We start from the raw sequence: 22,642 nt of genomic DNA, 5'->3' as shown, positions 1-22,642 counted from the left end.
TAGCCCCTGGCTGCTCTGTAAAGTACCCTGGAGGGAGCCTGAAGGGACTTTCACAGCCATGCACCCCATACCCAGCTGAATCAGCAATGGCATGAAGCAGTCTATGGTGCTGACCCCAGAATCTCCCATCTGTGGTGGTCTTTGCCTTGGGATGGCCTTTCATGCCTTTTGATGGTCTCTGATATCCCTGTCTCTGGAGAATGCTTTCTCCATGCAGGACTTGCTCAGCTACATTCAGTATGCTCTCTGTAATGACCCTGGAATGCCTCCCTGGCCTTGCTTGCATTAATGGCAGAGGTTTGGGGTGAAGCTGGCACAAGAGGTGTCCTGCCATGCCTGCCCAGCTGAGTGAGAGTGGCGGTGACAGTGGGGAAGGACCTGAAGGTTGCTATGCCTGTGGAACTATGGGGTTCTCCATAGAGGGACAAGACACACCCCCTTCCTTGCCTGGAGAAGGGGAAAAGGGAGAAGCATCACCTTGGACAGCACAAGGAACAGGTTTCTGAGCTCAGCCCTGTTGCAAGTGGCAAGGATCAGCAGTGGCACTGAACCATAGGCAGAGGTGGCAGGCTCTCCCTTGTGCTCTTTGATGCTGGAGTCCCCATTCCTGTCACTGACTCTGCAGCCACCCGGGCAGCAGACTGGCCTTCAGTATCTGATGGGGATGATGGGCAGGAGGGGCATGTGGCTGGAGGCAGAAGGAAGGGGACTTTCAAGAGTAGAGAGGGTCTGGGTCATGGTTTGGCGAGATGGGTGTCAGAAATGGGGGTCAGACACTAGTCTGAGACTCTGGGTCGTACAAGAAGGGCAACAAGGGACACACAGTCCTGCTTTGGGGAGACAGAACAGGGTTGAAGGGCATGGGCAGCAATCCACAGCAGTGCTCACAGGAAAAGTGTTGGGCTGGTGAATTCTGGGGGATACCTTGCTCTTCCCAAAAAGCAGTACAGGACCCCTCATCTTAACCTCCCCCGAGCTCTCGTCTGCGCCACTTTCCCTTCCCCTGCGGAGGGCTGAGCGGGGCTGTGGAGGTCGGGCTGGGCTGTCGCGGAGGAGCAGGGAGAAGAGTCAAGCAACAGGTTTGTCCTGCAGGATCAGCCGTGTGTCACCTCGCGGCTGTCCCGGCATGGCCATGCCCGGCAGAGGCAACCCCGCTGTCAGACCCAAGGCTCCACTGACTCCATCCTCCACCCACCACCCTCTTCCTCTCCCTGGGGCTGGCGCCCCGCCCCGTAGCCGGAGGCGGGACCGGGACCGGGGCTGGGGCCGCGGCTGGCAGGGAGCTCTATCTAGCGGCACAGACGGAGCAGGTGGCAGGAGAGCCCCGCGACACGCATGGCAGCCGGCCCCTGCCCTGCAGCCCTGCGCCTGCTGCTCGCCTCCACCCCGCGGCCCCTGGCTTGGAAGATGTGTGGGCTGGGGTCTGCTGGGGAACCGGTGCCTTTTGTCCACGCTCCCCACCGATGCCTCTGATCTCCTGTGCCACTCCCTCGAGCCCCCGCCTGGGACCCTCGGCCTCTCTGCCAGGAGCGGGATGTGCGTTTTCCTCCTGTGGCAGCCACCTGCCTGTCGCCTCGGAGTATTTTTCCATCATGTGTCCCTACTTTGCTGGGCCCCTGAGCCCTCCTAGGTCGTGACAGTTCCCCCTTCTTCACTGGCATCCTCTGAGCCTGCTGTCTCTTTGGCTTTCTGGTCTTCACTCCATCCTATTCCTTGGCCACATCCTGCTCAGACATCACACGTGGCTGGTCCTGGCTTTTTGGAAGCTTTCACAAGAGTGCACGGCTTCTCCTGGGGGTGCAGGCAGAGGCTGTCCTTGTTCAGGAGGACACTGGCTGCAGAGGGAAGAGCTTGGCAGCCATGGGCCGCCGGCTCATCCATGGCCTCTCTGGAGCCATCATCTTCCTTGTCAGTGTCACTCTTCTGTCCGTGCGGCACCGTGGGTCTTGGGGAACAACCTGGTACCCAGTGCTCAGGGAGGGCACCTTGGAGAAGCCAGAGCAACCCAGCAAAGAAGGAGGCAGCGTCAGGGGACAGAAGGACCTGCAAGCCCATCTTCCAGAGGGATACAGGGCTGAGGGAAGCCTGACACTTGGGGACATCTTCATAGCTGTGAAGACAACCAAGAGATTTCACCAGAGCAGGATGGAGCTGCTCCTGGACACGTGGATATCAAAGACCAGAGAGCAGGTGAGCATGTGGATTTGGACTAGAAAGAGGGTGTTTGGTAACAGGCCAGGGACAAGGTGTTGGTGGCAGAGGATAAAGGCCATAGGAAGGGGGAAGCTGGGTGCTGAAGTCCTACCCAGTTCTTTGCCTCCTTTCCCCTAATTCTCATTTCTATTCACATTGAAAGGGGGGTTGCTATCCAGCAAAATGTCTCATGAGAAAGGCTGGTAGAGAGAATGAAGAGCTTCTGTGAGTTCCTCCCATGAGGCTGGGAGGATGAGTGCTCACAGCATCACCTATCCCTAGCCTAAGCTTGATTCTTCCAGTTTGAGGTGGAAGGGATTTAATTTCCTTTTTCTAACCAGTAGCACTGGAGCCATCAGCCTGCCTGGGCCACACCAGACTGAGAGGACAGACCATCCTGGGTCTGTATGAAATGGTGGTTTTCTACCTCCTAGTGCCATGAGTTTGCTAGATTTTGAAGTGGGTGCCTCCCTCTGACCCTCCATCAGGATGCCTGCATTGAACTTGGATACCCTTTGTCCCAGGACAGTCTGGAGCAGCAGGCAGGAGAGTGAGACAGGAGGACCTGGAGGACCTCCTGGAGTGCAAGACAGGTGTTTACAATCCTGTTCACTCCTGAGCACATCAGCACAATCCATGCTTTGCTTTTCTGGGCAGATGCCCTCATGTCCATGATCTTGAAGAGATGTTTGGTGCAATAATTTTCTTGTTTTTAACTGAGAGTCTGATTCCACCCTTTACTAAAGCAGAGTTTGGAGAGTTTCCTTCCTGTTAGAGGAACTGATGTGGGGCACCACGCTGATGGTGCTGTGCAGACTTGGCTTACTGGTGGGCAGAAGTAGTCCCCAGGGCTTGGGTACTTCTCCTCCTCCCTCGCAGAGCAGCTCCTCAAGAAAGGAGAAATCCTGTGGGTGCACCCCAAGGGTGTTCTTTAGCCTCTGCCTGTGTGTGCTGGGTGCCTAGAAGACAAATTCAGGCCTCAGTGAGGCAGGGGGGCGGAGGTATCGGGTAGGAGAGTGCTTGAAGCAGTGCAGGGCTTGCTGGGTAGGGCTGGGTTTCCACTTCATGGTGCTGCAACTGTCTGGTCTGCTGCGGTCGTCACAGGAAGCTGTGTCCTATTTTGAGCATGCTTCCTCTCCTCTCTGTGCATCCCTCTCAGCATCTGAGCTGCCCTGCTTCCTCCTCCAGATGCACTTCTCCTCTCTGCCAGACCTCAGCCCAGCAGCTCTTTGGAAAAACCAACCCCAGCCCTATGGCTGCACTGGCATTAAGATGCCGTGGATGGGGGCTTTTGGAGCGGGTTTTTAAGGAGCGGCTCACCTCTCCCTCCTCGTGCCTTTGACAAGCAGTTGCCTGGCCATCCCACTGGTGACAGGAATCCTAGCTTCCCAGATTCATCTGACCCTCTCTGTTTGGCAGGCAGTCCATGTCTAAACCCATGGGGAGGCGCTGAGTTTTCCGTGCTGCTGCCAGCCTCCAGGAAAGCTTCACAGCTTGAACAGGAGAATAGGAAGGAAGGGGAGAGCAGGAGTGTCCCTCGTTTTCAAACAGTGTTTTTTCCTCCTTATCACTCTTTTTTTTCTTTTTTTGGTTGCAAGTTGAGTGTTTTCCTCCCTGTTCCTCAATTTTCCACGTTTTAGTTCTGCTTTTTAAACTAAATGGCCTTGGGAGCAGAGAAGTGGAGGTGGGGTGGGAGGTAGAGAGAAGTACATGAAAATCAAAAGCCTCTTTTTTTTTGGTGTGTGTGTATATATATCTCTCTATATGTATGAATGTACTGCTGGTGGAGGGGTTTGTGGAAGTAGGGGAAAGGTTAGTTTTGAGAAACTGACGATGTAGAAACTTCACTTAGCAAGAAAAAGGAGAGCTTGCAATTTGCAAAGGATGTTTGTTTGTTGTGGGCCCCAGCGATAGGACATCAGATTGCCTACTCTTGAGATGTAGGCTTTAAGAGTCAGCCTTGGAGAGCTCCAGGTCTCAGGATCCTCTGGAGAAGAGGAGGCTCAGGGGTGACCTCATTGCCCTCTACAACTACCTGAAAGGTGGTTGTAGCCGGGAAGGGGTTGGTCTCTTCTCCCAGGCAACCAGCACCAGAACAAGGGGACACAGTCTCAAGCTGCACCAGGGGAGGTTTAGACTCGAGGTGAGGAGAAAGTTCTTCACCGATTGAGTCATTCATTATTGGAATGTGCTGCCCAGGGAGGTGGTGGAGTCACCGTCCCTGGAGGTGTTCAAGGGGAGATTGGACATGGCACTTGGTGCCATGGTCTAGTCATGGGGTCTGTGTTGATAGGTTGGACTCGATGATCCTCGAGGTCTCTTCCAACCTTAGTGATACTGTGATTTGTAGCTCTTACTGTGATCTCTGATGTGCAGAGTCTGCCTTCACCTGGGGCTGGCACCACCACCTTGCTGTCTCACTTGTCCTTCCTCTCAGAGAGTGATTCTGTGGGTCCTTCTCTGCAGGTGGCCAGCAGGGAAATTTTAGCAGCTGGCCATGCTGCTGATGCCAAGCCTGGTCTCAGAGCTGATTACCTGCGCAGTGTCCTCTCAGAGGAAGCAACCCAGACCTCACAGGTCAGGCTTAGGTGACTGTAACAGGAGGCAGGAACATCTGTGGGGTTTATGGCTAGGACAGACTGTACAGGAGCCAAATTAAAAGTCCTCTGTGCTGGACTCTGTCAAGGTAGACAATAAAAAAGAGAGATTTGCCCTGCAGCTGCACTGTTTAAACAGGAGAGAAGATAAGCAGCTGGTGGGAGACAGGGAAGGGGCAGGGGGAGATGGGCACTCTTCACTGGACCATGTTCTCTCTCTTGAGAACCGATCCAAACTTCCCATTAGAGCTGGATGTGGAAGGCCTTTCAGCAAAAAGCCTTTTCCTCAGAAAGGGTTTCATCTGATAAGAAGTGCTGGGTTTGATGATTGTTTAGGCTGGATAGCATCTTGGAGTGGCTTACATTCCTAGCTCCAGTGGTTTTGATGGAGATAAGTCTAAGCTTCTGGTCTGAGGGGGAAATTTGCTTGGTAACATAAGCTGATTCTAGCACATCCCCTCCTTTCAGAAACCCAGGCATCCAACCTGCTGAGAGGGAATTTTGAATGGCCCATCCTAAACTGGCTTTCACTCTTTCAGACCTATGAACACACTGTTGATTTCAAATGTGTTCTCCAGACAGGGCACAGCAATATCTCTGCTGAGGTGTTTGCATTTTGGAGGGAGTGTCTTCCTAGAGAAGGGATACCCTGGGAGCCTGGGGGATCAGTGTGGCCCTGGACTGTCAAATTCCACATCTTTGTTTCTGTTTCCTAGTTTTTCCTTGCAAGTCTACTTACCCCATTTGGTGAGAGGAGGTCTCAAAGTCTAGTGTTCATCCATTGCATGGGCTCATATGTTTATGGAGAGCTGTCAGGCAGAGCTGGCACCGGTGGCTCCATATCATTGTTTGCACTGCCCTCCAGAAGATGTCCTTTCCCTCCCAGACATCTTCACTCCAGAATGGAGAGATGCTTTCTGTGCTGCATCCTTCTTCAGGCACAGATCAGCTACTCCGTAGGAGCACTGACAGCCATCCTGGCCCAGTCTCGATCTGCTGAAGCACCATGATGGGGAGATCCTGCATGGTTCCATAAATGATTTGATGGAGAGCAGAAGGATGGACACTGTGGGAAGCCTGCTTCCATCTACCTCTTTTGCCAGCAGGGACAAAAGTGACACACAGTGTTGTCTGCTCACACATCCCTGCTTGCGGGTAGAGTAGGTCTGGCAGGGGCAGAGAGACCTTCTGAATCTCTACCAGTATTGCCAATGGTGCTAGTGTCTCCTTGAGAGAGACCTATGGTCTGCAGGCAGGTTTTTAGCAGGGCCCTTTTCTTTCTCTCCCATTTCAGCCATCAGGTGTGGCTTTGCTGAGGGATGCATGGTGGTGGTCCCCTGGATGTTGGCAGCAGCTGCTGCTCCAGGTTGCCCACTCTCTGAGGCATGAGGGATGGAGACTTGAGCTGCCTGTGCTGTTGTGATCTTCAGGACAGAACCAGGGCACACCCTCCTGCATCTCTGGAGTACTGTAGCCAGGTATGCCACAGTAATCAGAGTCTGGGAGAGCCAGAGGGATCAGATTTGCCTGGTGCCCACGCTCAGAGCCCCTTCTTCCAGTTAGTTTGGCCAGTCTGCTGTTCCCTGTGGTGACAATGTTCCTTTATCCTTGGGTTCCTACAGAAACACCTTGGGCACCTGCAAAAAACTATTTCTCCTCTGGAATCAAGAGTGAAGTGGGAACCTCAGAGTTGATGCAGATTCCTGTTTTAAGTTAAGCAGATTCGATGTCTATTAGCCATGTGATTTCTAGTTGGTTTTAGGTCTGTAAGCAAGTCATTTCCAGCAACAACGCTGCAGAAAATGTCAGGAAGTTGCCAGGTTTATTTATTTATTTTTCTCTTAAGGTGAAATATTTGTCATAGGGGAAACTTCTGGCTCTGACAGGCTGGCGCAGGAAATCCTGTGCCACTGACAGCCTCTGCCTTGCCTGAGGGCGGGGATCCGGTCCCCTGACCCAGAGCGACTCCTTTACCTGGGTCCTAGCTAATTGCTTCTTGTCCCGTGATCACCGTTAAAGTGGTTGCAATTAAGGGACTTTGCTGGGGAGCTGGGGCAGGAATGTGTGCCTGGCCCTTTGCTGCGGCTCACCGGCTGCCGGTTCATTTGCCGAGTCTCTCCGGCTCGTACATTTGAGCTCATGAAACCTTCCTGCTGTCTCTGCTCGAGCCGGGTGGGCTCTAAGGGTCCTTCATTGTCTTCTTTTCATGAGCAGAACATTTCTCTTGACACGTCCTCCTGGTGGGCGCGTATCTCCCAAATGCTGGGTGGGTGTGTGTGTGGGGGGGGGATGTAGAGCCTGTTGCCTCCTCACCAGAGCCTTTGGGATCAATGTCAGCTCCTGGAGCTGCTGTCTGCCTGCCTTGTTCCCTTTGTCCCCGCACAGGTGCTGCACTTAACCAGCCTGTGGGCAGCTGGTGGAGAGACTGTTTACAGCTCACGACTCCTTTTTGATTTCATGAAAGCTCATTTTCTGCCTGAGGAAAGCTTTTCTCCACTAGCCCTGATCCCCGCCTGGCCCTGAAGAGGGGGAGATATGCCACATAATGGCACCGAGGAGGATTAGAGAGGCCTGGGGGTGGAGGAAGAGGAGGAGGAGGCGGAAAGCGGCAGGGGACTATGCAGACTTAACACTCAAACAGTTGTTCTCCTTTTAACCCGAGCATCATTCAGCCGCAGTGCTTTTGTTCTTCTACCGCTGACACCTAAGCCAGGGCGCCCTCAGCCCCTCTCTCAGTGTCATTGGTCCTCTTCTCCCTGTTCCCAAGGGGTGGAGCATGTGTGTGTGTCAGTGAAGCCACACAAGCAGCGAGGGTTGTGCCATGCAGGAGCGGGGAGCGTGACCATCCCTCTGCTCAGCTGCTGCCTGGCAGGGGAGCATAGCAGCAGCCAATGGACTGGGGTGGCCATGGTGAGCATGTCCCTCTGCAGGGAGAAAGGGGTGGGTGGTCAGGAGGAGCACTAACAACAGCCCTGAGAGTAATCTCCTTTTCTTTTTCTCTCCAGACCTATGTCTTCACTGATGAAGAAGATGATGCCCTGAAAAGGAGAATGGGTAATGGCCTGTCCTCTAACATTGCCTTCCCCCTCCTTTCAGCCTCTGACCTCCTATGGCACTGGGAGGCATCCTGGCATGAAGGCTGGCTCTCCTAGGCTGTGGCTGTCTCAGATCTGGTGGGAGAAGTCCAAGCTGCAGTGGTGATGATTTGGTTTAGCTGGTTTACCCCAGGGCATGCAGCCAACTGGAGGCAGGGTGCTGTCTGCCTTAAAGCATCTGTGGATGTAAGCTACCTATGAAAGAGAGCCCTTCAGCCCCTGCACTCTGGTTGCCAATGGAAGTGGAATTGAGGTTGATAGGCGTCCTAGTCTTGGCCAAGATCCTTGGCTTTCTCCAGATTTCACCTTCTGGTACAGGGGAAAAATGGAGCTCACATTATCATGGGCTCGGATGCCTGTCTGGGGGGTCCCAAGGAGGTTGGCTGTGAACAAACCCTGTCCCTCCACCCAGAGGTCTTCCCCATAACTGTGTGAAGTGGGCCAGCCCTGATCTTTCTCTGTCCTGGCAGGTGATCATGCAATCTTCACCAACTGCTCTGCCGAGCACAGCCACCTGGCTCTCTCCTGCAAGATGGCTGCGGAGTTCGATGCCTTCCTGGCCAGCAGCCGGAGGTGAGCCAGGCCTGCTGTGGGGGGCCCCCTGAGAGCGGGAGGCACCCTTCTTACTGCAAACCTCTCGTGTCTTCATTCCCATCTCCCCCTAGCTGGTTTTGCCATTTGGATGATGACAACTACCTGAACCCTCAGGCCCTTGTGAAGCTCTTGTCCTCCTACTCCGCAGCGCGGGACGTTTACCTGGGGAAGCCCAGCCTGGACCGACCGATCCGGGCCTCTGAAACGCTGCCCAACAACCAGACGGTACTGCCCGCGGGGCTGCTGAGGGGGGCAGCGCTTGGCCTTAGTGCTTTGGCTCATGGTCATAGACCCTTGCTGTGAAAAAGGTTTTCCTTATGTTCATGGGGAACCTCCTATCCTCCCCCTCTACTCTGCCCTGGTGAAACCTCGCCTGGAATATCGCAACCAGTTCTGGGCTCCTCCAGTTTGAGAGGGACAGGGATCTGCTGGAGAGGGTCCAAGGGAGAGAATAGAATGGGATGGAATGGAATAGAATGGAATAGAATAGAATTAACCAGGTTGGAAAAGACCTTCGAGATCATCAAGTCCAATTTATCATCCAACACTATTTAATCAACCAAACCATGGCACCAAGCACCCCATCCAGTCTCTTCTTGAAGAGAGCTACCAGGGTGATGAAAGGACTGGAGCACTGCCCTATGAGAAGAGGCTGAGAGACCTGGGGCTGTTTAGTTGTTACAAGAGAAGACTGAGAGGGGATTTAATAAGTGTCTATAAATATCTGAAGGCTGGGTGTCAAGAGGGAGGGGACAGGCTCTGCTCAGTTGTACCCTGTGATAGGATAAGGGGCAATGGATATAAGCCACAGCACAGGGGGCTCCACCTCAACATGAGGAGGAACTTCTTCACTGTGAGGGTCACAGAGCACTGGAACAGGCTGCCCAGAGTGGTTGTGGAGTTTCCTTCTCTGGAGACTTTGTAGACCCATCTGGATGTGTTCCTGTGTGCCCTGTGCTAGATTCTATGGTCCTGCTCTGGAAGGGGGTTTGGGCTTGATGATCTTTGAAGATCCCTTCCAACCCCTAACATCCTATAACCTAACCCAGGAGGAGACAGGTCCCAAGAGCAACAGGCAGCAGCTGAAAAGTCACCAATCTTGTCTGAGCATGGTTGCTGATGTTATTTAAATCCCATCTACCAAGGAAAAGAGTCCCATGTTGCTGCTGTGCCTTTGGGTACCTGTCTGCCAGGAGACAAACATGCCTTGGGCAGCCCACCTGCTGCTCCCCTCAGGAACTTGGATCCTCCAAATAGGAGGTGGCCAAAATCCATGCTGTACTCCTGGCAAGTTCTTCTCCTGGGCAGCAGTCGGGGCTCTGGGGTGACAGAAGGGCTGTGTTTATCTGGCACCAGAGATGGGTTTCCAGCATTTCTGTCTCAGGGAGTATGCTGTCACCTGAGACTCTGCCACTGGTTCTCTCTGCTGTCCTCTCCAGAAATCCGTGCGCTTCTGGTTTGCCACAGGAGGGGCTGGGTTCTGCATCAGTCGCCAGCTGGCAAGCAAGATGGTGCCATGGGCCAGGTAAGCTGTGCAGCTGGTGAGTGTGGGGGCCTCTGGGGACGAGGAACACAGCCACACATTAATTCCTGGCAGCCTCAGACCTGGATTTGTGTGTGTGGTGTTTGCAAGGGTGCAGAGTGCCACATGCTGCCCATCGGCAAGCCCGTGGGACCCCAGGTAGAATGCAGTGGGTTTGGTCTACTGCCTGATTAAAAAGAGGCAAGAGCAGGCACATCAGCAAGGGTGATGGGAGGATGACATACTGCCCTCTCCCCAGATCCTTTCAGCTCTTGGTTATCACAGAGTCACAGAACATCAGAGGTTAGCAAGGACCTCGAAAGCTCATTGAGTCCAATCCCCTGTCAGAGCAGGATCACCTAGAACAGGTCACACAGAAACATGTCGAGGCAGACCTGCAGTCTCCAGAGAAGGACACTCCACAACCTCTCTGGACAGTCTGTTCCAGTGTTTTGTGACCCTTGCAGTGAAAAAGTTTTTCCTTATGTACATGTGGAACCTCCAATGCTCCAGCTTGCACCCATTGCCCCTCGTCCTGTCATTGGACATCTCTGGGAAGAGCCTGGCTCCGTCCTCCTCACACTTGCCCTTCACATATTTATAAACATCGATGAGGTCACCCCTCAGTCTTCTCTTCTCCAAGCTAATCCCCAGTTCCCTCAGCCTCTCATCACAAGATAGATGTTCCATTCCCTGCACTCCCTCCTATCCCTTTCAGCTTCCTCTGACTCTTTCCCTGTCTGCCCATTTCCTCTCCTCCTACTCTGCCTCTTTCCAACCTCCTGTGACTGCCTCCTGAGCTAATTTCCCATTCTCACTCCCCACTCTTCGGCTTCTTACAGCAGTTACCATCATTTCCTCATCTTGGTGCATGGAGAACAGAGGTAGGGTCCTGTGTTAGCCCAGTCTACAGCAAGATGATGTTTTTCATGATGCCCTAGGCTCTGTCACAGGCTATATGCACAGGCATATGACAGGCAATGGCTGTGCCAGCCTTAACCTGAGCTGTGTATACCCAGGAAGACAGATCTGATCCACACCAGGTGGCTGGGTTAGCTGAAGCCCATGATGGGTGTTTCATGGTAGATCCAGACAGGAGGATGATCTGTGGTCTAGAGTAAAAGGAAAGCATCCTGGATAGATAGCACCTAACCTGGCATAAAGTCTGCCACTACTCTTAAAAGTGCTTCAAACGCATTTGAACTAGCTGAGAGATGTTACAGCACACAGTGCTTCACGCTGTGTGGCTTCTCCCAGTTATAGGAGCCATAAAATGTGGTCTGCTCTGTCATCAAAGGATGGCCAGGACGTTACATTGCAGAGGAGCCATAAATATCTTATTCAAGCTGCACCACACTGTCCTGTTTCTTCTTTCTCCTGGTTTTGGGTGAGTGGTTCCACTGATTCTCTTGTGCTTGGTGCCATGGTTTAGTTGATTAGATGGTGTTGGATGATAGGTTGGACTTGATGATCTCAAAGTCTTTTCCAACCTGGCCTGGTCTGGTCTATTCCTATCCTATCCCTTTCCTATTCTATTCTATTCTATTCTATTCTATTCTATTCTATTCTATTCTATTCTATTCTATTCTATTCTATTCTATTCTATTCTATTCTATTCTATTCTATTCTATTCTGTTCTGTTCTGTTCTGTTCTGTTCTGTTCTGTTCTGTCCTGTCCTGTCCTGTCCTGTCTTGTCCTGTCCTGTCCTGTCCGACCCCTCAGAGGTTCAGTGCAGCTCACCAAAGAGGTGGAAAAGTCACTTGGCAAAACCCTGCCAGCTCTCTGCATCAGCTGACTGAGGAGCTGGCTGTGTGTCAGAAACAGCACCCAACAGCTGCTGGGACAGCATGGCTGAGAGTGGTCAAAGAGCAAACACTACCCAACTCTTTGCAAGTGGAACCCAGGGATTTCTTGCCCACTTCCAAGACTTACTCTGTTTTCCAGTGAAGTCCTTCCTTTATCCCTCACCCAAGTGGATGTCTATATCCCCCCCTCTGCTTTTCCTAACCCGTGCAGCCCTGCTCTTTTCCAGTGGCAGGAACTTCCTGAGTACCTCCGAGCTCATCCGTCTGCCAGATGACTGCACTGTGGGCTACATCATTGAGTGCAAAGTTGGTGGGCAGCTGCTGTCCAACATGCTCTTCCACTCCCACCTGGAGAACCTGCAGCTCATCCCCACCTCTCAGCTCACCCAGCAGGTGAGGAGGGGAGATGGAGCAAGACGGGGGGGGGTGAGGAAGAAGTGGGAGGGAGCTTAAAGGTGCATTGCTCTGTTGCTGGCACTGGTGTGGATTCAATCCATTGTCTGCTCTTTTGGGGAGGTTTTCCTGGCAAAAGCTTCTTTGAAATAAGGAGCAGATGTTGCCTGCAGCACAGGTGCCAGGCACCATGCTCCTGGGGTCAGTGGTAGGGAGCACAAATAAGAGAAGTGATGAGAGGACTGAGGGCATCCCTGGGGGGATGTGGCACAAGGACAAGGGAAGGGGCTTTGGCATGGCTCTGTGTCTGCCTTGTGTGGGGAGATAACAAGGTGTGAGGGGGCTTGGAGAGGCAAAGGGCTGGCATGGGAAGGAAGGCAGGAGAGATGTGGAAGTCAGAGGCCAGGCCAGCTGAAAGGGAACCAGAGTGGGAGTTTGTGTCACCCAAAGCAAGTTCCTTGCCCCTGAATTCACCTCATTGTCCCTGATCCTTTCCCACTACCCCTCTTTGCAGGTCACCCTCAGCTATGGTGTCTTTGAGAACAAGCTCAATGTTATTGACCTCAGTGGCCCCTTCTCACCTCAAGAGGATCCCTCAAGGTATGGGGCATGAGTGCTCTTGGCATCGTGAGGTGGGGGTGAGCCCTCAGACAATAGGCTGGGAGGAGGAGGCAGCCAAATGGGGTGCAGGAGGTCTAGAGTGAGGAACAGAAACCTTGCAGTCCCATGGCTTATTGGGTGAGAGGCACACCAGCACTAAGCTGTGTGTGAACCTTTGCAAACCTTTTTGGAGGAGTGAGAAGAAAGGGAGTATGAAAGCATTTTATCTGGACAATTTCTGAGCCAAAAGCTTTGCCATTTGTTTCACATTTGGAGAGTGAACAAGCTAACCTTTTACCTCTGAGACTGGAACAAAAATGTTCTTTTAAACTCAGGAAAGGAAATTCTGCTTGCTTTCTCAGTTGTTTTTTTTTTGTTTTGCTGAGAAAACTGAAGGGAAAAAAAGAGAAAGGTTCACTTCAGGCTGACTGCAAACAAAAGTGTTCTTTGATTTACCTTCTCTGCTTTCAGTGAACAAACCTAAAGTTGTTATTTGCAGAGCATGGGGAAGAAGCTCCTGGCTGGAGATAGCAGGGGTGGGAAGTGTCTAAGTGATGAAAAGAGCATTAACAGAACCATGAGGAGGGGGATGGTGCAGTGTCCATCTCCCTGCCTGTCTTCAGGGTGGGCTACATGGGCCAGAGCTGGATTCAGGTGTCAGAGAGAGGCCTGGCAGCTTAGCTTTGCTGAGAAAAGATAGCTTGAGGTGAACAACCAGTCCTGGAGCTTTGTGGTGCAGGGTGAGCACCTGAGGTGGGATGGGACATGAGGGGGAGCTCTTCCCTTCTCCAGCTGTGCCCTGGTGTATAAACTGTCACCTGGCCTTCCTCTGCTCTCTCCCCAGCAGATTTCGATCGCTCCACTGCCATCTCTACCCCAACACCTCCTGGTGCCTGCAGGCTGTTGGCTGGTGATGCCTGAGCCTCAGCTACAGTGGATTGTGGTGACATCCATTCACCTTTTGCATGTAGCAGGGTGGAACACTGAAGAAGCTTGATGCTCCAAATCTCTATGATGGTTTTGAGGCTGTGTGATGGCTTTTTTTGGTCTTTGCTGAATACTGATGACACAGGACAAGAGTCATCATCTGTCCCAAAGAGGTGTGACATAGTCTTCTCATCTGTGCTGGGATACATGCAAGGGATGGGAGCAGGATGCCTTCCTGAGGAGATGAAAGACTGGGTAGTGACTGCTGGGCATCTGGCTAGAGATGGGGACCTGCTGCTGCTCCTTGCTGTGGATTCCTCTTGGTGGACCAGAAAGGTCTGGATATGGGTAATCAGCGCCCAAGTGAGGGTGGCTGATCATGTGTTGTGGCTTCAGGCTCTCTGAGCGGGCCCTCCACCTCTATACCTGGCTGTGCTTTCCTCACCACCCACTCTTCCTACCATAGACCCTTGGCTGAGTCTGTCATCAGTCAGGCTCTATAGAAATGGAAAATGTGGCCAGTTCTGTGCTAAATGAGTGCTGGAGAAGTGTAATCCTTGCTCCACAGAAGGGAGATGGGCAGGAAGAGAATCAGGAATTCCTCCTCTGCTGGGACAAAGGAGAGAGTGTGGACAGGGGGACCCTGGAGGAGACAGGCTGAGACGAGGATAATTCCTGCTCTGAACACTGAAGGCTTCATCTTGTATGGCCCTGCATTATTCCTCTCTTTTTACCTTCTTGATATGGGGTCAGGATAATCTCTTGCTCTAATTACCAACCTGTCGTCTGAGATTAGACTCCAGCTCCTACCTGGGAGAGAGGAGACATGAAGGATTAGAACTGGCTGAAAGAGAAGAGAAAGGAAGAGATGGAGAAGGAGCACTCAGGAGCAGATTAGAGGTTACAGCTTTATAATCTTTTCTGTGCCCCAACCAGAAAGAAAAAAAGAAAGAAAAAAAATTAAGCCATGAAGCAATGGAAGCAGCAAGGCAAAGACCTTTTTTCTCTGCTTCCTTCCTTCAGGTACTAAAAGCAGCTTTCTGCCTTCTTGCTGTCCCTGCTGAACACAACAGAGGGAAGGAGCAGGCCCAAATAGGTTACAGGCTTTCTGAAATGTTTGTAGAGAGCCTTTTCTTAAGCATGAAACCTGGATAACTCTGCTTGCTGGGGAACCACCTGAAGCCAGGAAGGGGTTGGTCTCTTCTTTCTAGCAACCAGCACCAGAACAAGAGGACACAGTCTCAAGCTGCACCAGGGGAAGTTTAAGCTTGACGTGAGGAGAAAGTTCTTCATGGAGAGAGTCATTGGTCATTGGAATGGGCTGCCCAGGGAGGTGGTGGAGTCACCATCCCTGGAGGTGTTCAAGAGGGGATTGGATGTGGCACTTGGTGCCATGGTCTAGTCGTGAGGTCTGTGGTGACAGGCTGGACTCGATGATCTTTGAGCTCTCTTCCAACCTTGGTGATACTGGAATGAACTTTGGCACCATCTTGTCCTTATGCATGCAGTGAAATGGCTTGGGGAGAGCCTCGCAGGGAAAGCTGGAAGGCAAAAAGGCTGTTTGAAATGTCAGGTGGTGCCCCAAACAGGTATTTTACTTTAAACAGTGTTTCAAAACACACTACTGGGATCTGTCAAAGACTCCTGTAATCTCCAGATGAAAGGACCAATGCCCTTTCTCCATAGAGCTGCCGAGCTTTGATGCTACTGATGTGACTAAGCCTGCTGTTGGTGGGCTGGAAGAGCCAAGTGTGACTCTCATTGTGCCTCTACCATTTTGAGAACTGGCCACCCTGTCACCTCCTCCCACTCCCTGCCAAGCAGTGGCATCTCCTACGCAGCACAGATGAAATTTAAAGGAAAGGTGCCAAAAAGACCTTCCCCCTCTCTCAAGGAGATTCTAGAAGTAAACAAGCACTTTAATTGCAGGAGAAGCAGAGCGCGGGAGCCCGTAGAGCTCTTTTCCAGCCTGGCCGTTCTTGCTGACATTTGATCAGCTTGTGAAGCAGCACAGAGCCCTGCTCTCTTGCCTTGGACAACATGCCTTTGAACTGGAAATACATCCTAAGCAAGGGCAGGGGCTAGCTGATGCCAGTGACCATTCCTCATGTCGTGCAAAATGCTTGGCTCACACAGCTACGTGAAGCTAGGAACCCTGCAGCTCAAAACAGAGACACCTTACTATTGGAAGAGAAGTGCAGCATAAAGAACTCCTGCCCTACAGGGCAAATGTTTTGATTTGGACTCAAGCAGAAGGTGAAAGATCTTCATGGGAAGAAATAAGAGTCTTCAAGAGAATCTCCACTAGCTGGGTATCTTCTTTGTTTTTTCCTCGTTCAACTTTTTAGCTGTTGTTAACTGAGCCTTTGAATTAAAAGGCCAGTCCTGTCTGGAGATGTTCTGGTGAGAGACAAAGCAAAAATGTGATTCTTGTACCTGGAGGAGGAGAAGGAGAAGGAGAAGGAGAAGGAGAAGGAGAAGGAGAAGGAGAAGGAGAAGGAGAAGGAGAAGGAGAAGGAGAAGGAGAAGGAGAAGGAGAAGGAGAAGAGACTGGTCCACAGCAGCTTCACTTCATCGTGTGGGAATTTGCACCTAAGACAGGCAAGCAGCAACTGGCTGCAAAGCAGAGAAACTGGAAGCCCATTTTGGATCCTGGCCTCAGCTGGGCTGAATTACCTGGTGCCTTTTGAATGGCTGGAGATCAGATATTAAATGGGTTGAGTCCTTGAGTGGCTGCACAGGGACTGATTTAAGACTGGGCTTCATTGCTGGAGCAGTTAAGTGCCACTTTGGTGGAAAACGTCTTATCTCATAAGGAATCTCAGAGCAGATGAGAAGATGTCTGGGGCAAGGTATCTCTTGGGCTGTGGAGAAAGGAGTGACAGAAGAATCCTGTTCTGCCTGTGACGACAGTGCAGGGGAAAGAAAATAGCTTCTCAGAGTCGACAAAAGGAACCAGGTTTTCTCTATGAACAGAGAGACAGCTTAAGGGGACATTCGCCACATGAAATCTGATCAGCGTTAAAACCTGAGTTAAAATTAGTCTCAGGAATGGTTCCTGCCCCTGGGGGCTTGCTGTCAGATGCTGTGGTTTTTACAGACTCATTTTCCTAGTTTATTAACCATGTTTAGCTGCTCGGGAAAATGAGAACCAACCTCACCTCAAACTTTTCAGGGGACTGCCTCTTGCTTTTTCAATCCTCCCTTTGTGGTTTGCTGAGGTAACAGGTCAAGTTTTGGCATAGGTTCCACTGGATCTATTTTTATATATATATATATATATTATATTTTTTCCAATCAGATCCTGGGCTGCATCAGGAGAAGTGTGGCCAGCAGGTCAAGGGAGGTGATCCTCCCCCTCTACTCACCTCTGGTGAGACCCCACCTGGAGTACTGCGGCCAGTTATGGAGCCCTTATTACAAGAGGGGTATGGAGGTGCTGGTGTCCAGAGAAGGGACATGAGGATGAGCAGAGGGCTGGAGCACCTCTCCTATGAGGACAGACTGAAGGAGTTGGGGCTGTTCAGTCTGGAGAAAAGAAGGCTCCCAGGTGACCTAATTGTGGCCTTCCAGTATCTGAAGGGGGCCTACAGGAAGGCTGGGGAAGGACTTCTCAGGATCTCAGGTAGTGATAGGACTAGGGGGAATGGAATGAAGCTGGAGGTGGGGAGATTAAGGCTGGATGTGAGGAGGAGGTTCTTCACCATGAGAGTGGTGAAGCCCTGGAATGGGTTGTCCAGGGAGGTGGCTGAGGCCCCATCCCTGGAGGTGTTTAAGCCCAGGCTGGATGAGGCTGTGGCCAGCCTGCTCTAGTGTGGGGTGTCCCTGCCCATGGCAGGGAGGTTGGAACTAGATGATCCTTGTGGTGCCTTCCAACCCTGACTGATTCCATGATTCTATGATGATTCCCATTCTCTTTCTCTTTATTTATATCTCCCATTCTCTGTCTCCTGCTCCCTTTTTCTCTCAATGCAGGAAAAAAAAAAACCCAACTCCCACCTCTCCCAAGAAGGACAAGGGCTGGAGACACAGTCTTTATATTTTACTGGGGGGAAAAAAATGGGGTCAAAGTCAAAGGTGTTGGCACGACCCTGCTGTTGTACAACATTAAGTGTAGCTCAAGGTTTCAAGTACAGAGACCTCTGCCTGCCCAACACCATAGCAACCAACACTATTAATGATGTTTAAGCTGTACACTGAAGATTCAGAAAAAGGAGAAGGGGGGGTGAAGAAAGGGGAAAAAAAAAGCAGTTACAGTATTTGAATGCAAAGTATTAAGTGAGGCTTTCATGTTAACAATATCCTTTCTTCCCTTTCCCCCTTAGCTGTGAAGAATTTTTATAAGGAAACCCCTGTTTGACTGCACGAAAAATAATGCTAATGACTACCCTCTCTTCAGGGGAGAAGAGAAGTTACTTGAAATAGGTGGGAAACTGCAGTTGTTGCTAAAGTCTTGAAGGGGAGAGAGAAGAATAGAAATGCTAGACAATTCTCCTGTCTCTGTTGCCAGCTCCTCTTAACAGCTCTGCTGCAAAAGAAAAATGGGCTGAACATGAGCCAGCAGTGTGCCCAGGTGGCCAAGAAGGCCAATGGCATCCTGGCCTGCATCAGGAACAGTGTGGCCAGCAGGAGCAGGGAGGTCATTCTGCCCCTGTACTCAGCACTGGTTAGGCCACACCTTGAGTCCTGTGTCCAGTTCTGGGCCCCTCAGTTTAGGAAGGACGTTGAGGTGCTGGAACATGTCCAGAGAAGGGCAAAAAAGCTGGGGAGGGGTCTGGAGCACAGCCCTGTGAGGAGAGGCTGAGGGAGCTGGGGTTGCTTAGCCTGGAGAAGAGGAGGCTCAGGGGAGACCTCATTGCTCTCTACAACTACCTGAAAGGAGGTTGTAGCCAGGTGGGGGTTGGTGTCTTCTCCCAGGCAACCAGCAGCAGAACAAGAGGACACAGTCTCAAGCTGTGCCAGGGGAGGTTTAGGCTGGATGTTAGGATGAAGTTCTTCATAGAAAGAGTGATTGTCCATTGGAATGTGCTGCCCAGGGAGGTGGTGGAGTCACCATCACTGGAGGTGCTCAGGAGGAGACTTGATGGGGTGCTTGGTGCCATGGTTTAGTTGATTAGAGGGTGTTGGATGATGGGTTGGACTCAATGATCTTGAAGGTCTCTTCCAACCTGGTCTGGTCTATTCCTGTTCTATTTCTATTTCTATTTCTATTTCTATTCTTCTATTTCTATTCTTCTATTTCTATTCTATTCTATTTCTATTTCTAGTCTAGTATAGTCTAGTCTATTCTGGTCTATTCTATTCTATTCTATTCTATTCTATTGCCGCTGTGAGATTTACCCAACTTGTACCTTGATTGCAGCCTTCAGCTCTTGGCCCAGGCCTCTTCCTAAATATGCAGCCTTCAGAAGGTGAGCAGTTTGTTAGACAGAAGCCAAAAGGTGAAAGCCAGGAACGGACAGACAGGGGAGTGGAAGGAAAGAAACCACCCAGTGGAGGAGAGCAGGGGAATTTCAGCTGCCCATTGAAAGTGCCACCTGGGGGATGCCCAGCAATGCTCAGCACTAGCAGGGAAGAGAGTGTTGCCTGAGGCCCCAGCTCTGGATGTTTTTTGTGGATCAGAACAATTGTAGCCCACCATTACCACAGAGGATGCCAGCCCAGGATGTGAGTTACCTTGGAAGAGGTGAGATCAGGTTGGTCAGCCTCAAACCTGGTGTTTTTTTATAGCTAACACTCCAGACAGGTTCATGTCTTTTTATCTGACAATTATACTCAATTCCTCCCTGCAGTTTTTGCCTCTTAATTTGGATGCTTCCTCTGCCCTTGCATAAAATGCAGGCTCTTCAGAGAGTCCAGGAGTGGGATCAGCAGCTCTTTTCATCCATTTGTTTAATTAGTTTTGTCTTCAGTCCCTGAAAAGCCCTGCAAGACAGCCTGCTTGCCCTTTTGCACCTCAGGCCACAGGGCTCTGCTGATCTGACCCCGCTATTCTGGGTGGATGTGAAGGTGAAGAAGCCTGGGTGCCTGCTCTGATTGGTAACTGTATTGGCATAGAGAGGGATGCACCGTGCTTGTGCGCTTCCTTGAGGCACCTGGCAGCAGCTGGTGCCAGAGACGGGGTCTCAAACTAATTAGGACTTTCTTCTGTCCCAAATGCTGCTTGACTTACGACTCCACTGAAGAGGATGCAAGTGTTACCCTAGACAGAACCAAGGCCAGGAAGAAGAGCAGCTTCACAAATACAGAAATAACTGTGTCTCTTCTTACCAGCTGATGAAGGAATTTTTCCTCTAGAGTTTCTGCCCAATTATGTGGGAGGTTAAAGGAGTGCAGGGCTGAGCTGTTGTTGCTCAGCTGGCTTTGCCTATTTAAGGCTGTTCCTTGACAGCCTGAGATTTTTGTCACTCTCTGGTCGAGCCTAGACTTCAAGAAAGCTGGAAACTCATCTCCCTCTCTGTTTGAACTGTTTGTGATTAATTACAGACCCCGAGAATGGGCTCCTTGCCTATCTCTCATGTTTAAATTGCCTTCCAGGACTTTGCAAGGCTAAGGAGCTTCTTTGGATGTTACCTCTGACTGTGCTTCGGTCAAGCCTCCCTTGGTTTTGCTGGGAGCTACGTCTGATTCACAGCAAACTTTGAGAACAAATTAAACTGAATGCTTTGTACGTGGATTTGCTGGCCCTGACCCTTCTGCTGCTGCTGCTTGAGAAGAAGGCAGTGTTGATTTTAGCAACTCAGGAAAAAGAAGTGCAGCTAAACAGGGTGGTTGCATGGGGAGAGATGCTGCTTTTCTGAAGCCTTGCTTTCCCTATCCCGCCCCCAAAAGTGGGGCACAGAGAGGAGCTGCAGCTGGTGCCTTTGGCCATGTTGTCATGTGGAATATATGGCATGAAATATCCAGCATTTGCTCTGACAGAGAATCCAGCAGTCCCAGTTGTGAGCCAAGGGCAGCTTGTGCTTGGTGCTGGACTGAGAGAAAAATGGAACACTTACAAGCAGAGACAAGGTGGGAAAAGAGAGGAGGGCTTACAGGATAGATGAGATGGTATTGTCACATCTAAACAAGTGAAACAAGATGGCCTTTGGGACAGGGAAGGGCAGAGTTCAGGAGCAAAGATCCCTCTCCACCCAGAAATACCATGAAGTGACAGATCTGAAGGATGGTTGATATAAGCACATGGGAAGGGAGAGGTGAAGATGAAGAAAGTAATTTGGGTAAGAGAAAGACCCAGAACAAAATCTACTTCCTCTTCATGGCTGTATTGGCTGTTGATGAGTGCTGGCCTGAGGACCAGTACCTTGAGTCTTAAGGGTTCAACAAAGAGAAGGGAAAGCTGGAAAGCAAAAGGCAAGGACTCTTTTATTCCAATCACAGACTCAGTGCTGACCTATGGTTTCTCACTCATGTCTACCCCAGTAGCAGAGGAGGAGAGGTGGAGTGTGAAAATGTCATCAGCCTTTATTCTGTGTTGTCATCTGTCTGGGGAGGCTGCATGCAGGTTGGCTTTCATGAAGGCTTGGAGAAGGAGCAGGCTGGGGCAATGAGCAGGATGGATGTGCTGAAAAGACTCTGCCCCCTCCTCACCGCCCCACCATCAGCTTTGGCTGGGGAGAGGCTGACTGCAGAAGCTGCCTGAGCTCTCTCTGACTGTGGTAGTGTTTCCTCTAGTGTGCAGGGGACAATGCTCCGCTCTGGGCTCGCAGACAGACCTGTTTCCCGGAGGCATGGTGGGGAGTGCAGACAGACAAGGTCTCAGTGCAGCTGGTAGGGAAAGCAGGGCCCCTCCATAGCCCCCTCCCTTTCCCCAGCATTCAGCTAGTGTTGGACAGTGTCTGTTTTTAGCAAAAGTCGCAGATTCAACAGCTGAGCTGATTTTCCAAAGGGACATATAAACCAAACAGCCTGCCATCTGCTCTATTGTCCTGGAATAGCGGCTTGGAGGGTGGAGGGAGAGGGAAGGAGGTGCAGGGAGAGGGTGGGAAGGAGAGGGAGCGGAAGAGAAGGCAGAAAAGGGAGGCATGGAGGACATGGAAGAGGAGAGGAGGGTGACAGTGAAGACTGGGGGGACTCAGAGTGGGGGTGGTGTGGGGGTGTGTGGGAGGGTGGTGTGTGTAAAGGAGGGCTGTGTGAAAGTAGAAATGTGGTGAGGGGAGAGGACCAGAGGCAGGTGTGGGGGCAAACAAGACTTGCACGGGATCACGCTGGCTGGATCCCTGCCAGCGCTGCGAGCCACAGGGGCAGGCACCTCCATCGCCCCTGTCCTTGCTGAGCCAGAGCCTGACTGCAGGAGAAACAAACTGGACTTAGTGACCTGGATAATCACTCCCCTTCCACCCACACAGCCCTGCCTGTCCTATGCCCCCTCCCTCCCCCCCCTCCCCCCCGATGGCTTTTATTGAGTGCCGCAGGGCAGGGATTGAACTCCAGGTTTGGCAGCAGAGTAAATAACAGCAGCATTGGCCTCTGTGGCCCAGTGTGGGAGGAGGGTTGGTTTTAATCAAAGGTAAATAACAGTCACTATTCTCTGACCCTTAATCCAATTTCCTAGAACTGGAGAATAATGTTCCAGCTTAGACACGTGGTGCTGGCCCACGGGAGAGGGGTGGCTACTCAGCCAGCTGCTGGGCACAGCACTGCCAAGCGAGGCAGAACTGGGGAGAACGCCACAAGGCAAGTCATTCATCCTGGCTGGCCTAGGGCTGTGCTGTACTGACTCTTTCTGGTGGATTTTCTTTGCTTCAGTCACCCTAAAAGATGGGGGCAGGCATCACACCCCCCTGCTTTGCTGACAGGAGAGCTGGGAACCAGCTGATTCCCCACAGCTGCACCCCTGAAGGACATTTTGCCTTCCATGGTGACCTGATGATTATGAAGTTGTGCCTGGTCATGGCAGGAATCAGTGTTCCTGC

The 22,642-nt window shown here is 51.5% G+C and overlaps 1 protein-coding gene across 2 annotated transcripts; it reads left to right on the top strand.

Annotated features, from left to right (window-relative positions):
* Positions 1-1,338: 1,338 nt before the first annotated feature.
* Positions 1,339-21,793, top strand: MFNG (MFNG O-fucosylpeptide 3-beta-N-acetylglucosaminyltransferase). 2 transcript variants are annotated; one of them, XM_068142387.1, is made up of 8 exons: positions 1,339-2,190; positions 7,796-7,844; positions 8,356-8,458; positions 8,551-8,704; positions 9,919-10,004; positions 12,035-12,200; positions 12,715-12,800; positions 13,648-21,793. In XM_068142387.1, exons 1-8 carry the CDS (start codon positions 1,861-1,863, stop codon positions 13,712-13,714), a joined length of 1,041 nt encoding a protein of 346 aa, XP_067998488.1. In that variant the 5' UTR covers positions 1,339-1,860; the 3' UTR covers positions 13,715-21,793. The 2 variants fall into 2 exon arrangements, with proteins under 2 accessions (XP_067998488.1, XP_067998487.1); XM_068142386.1 differs by having other exon boundaries at positions 13,645-21,793.
* The last annotated feature ends 849 nt before the right edge of the window (positions 21,794-22,642 follow it).

This window comes from Melanerpes formicivorus, unplaced genomic scaffold (genome assembly GCF_026170545.1).
Source record: "Melanerpes formicivorus ecotype bairdi unplaced genomic scaffold, bMelFor1.0.p_v2 SCAF_8, whole genome shotgun sequence".
Lineage (NCBI taxonomy): Eukaryota > Metazoa > Chordata > Aves > Piciformes > Picidae > Melanerpes > Melanerpes formicivorus.
Note: the sequence above shows the minus strand (reverse complement) of the source record. Positions and strands in the feature narration are given on the sequence as shown.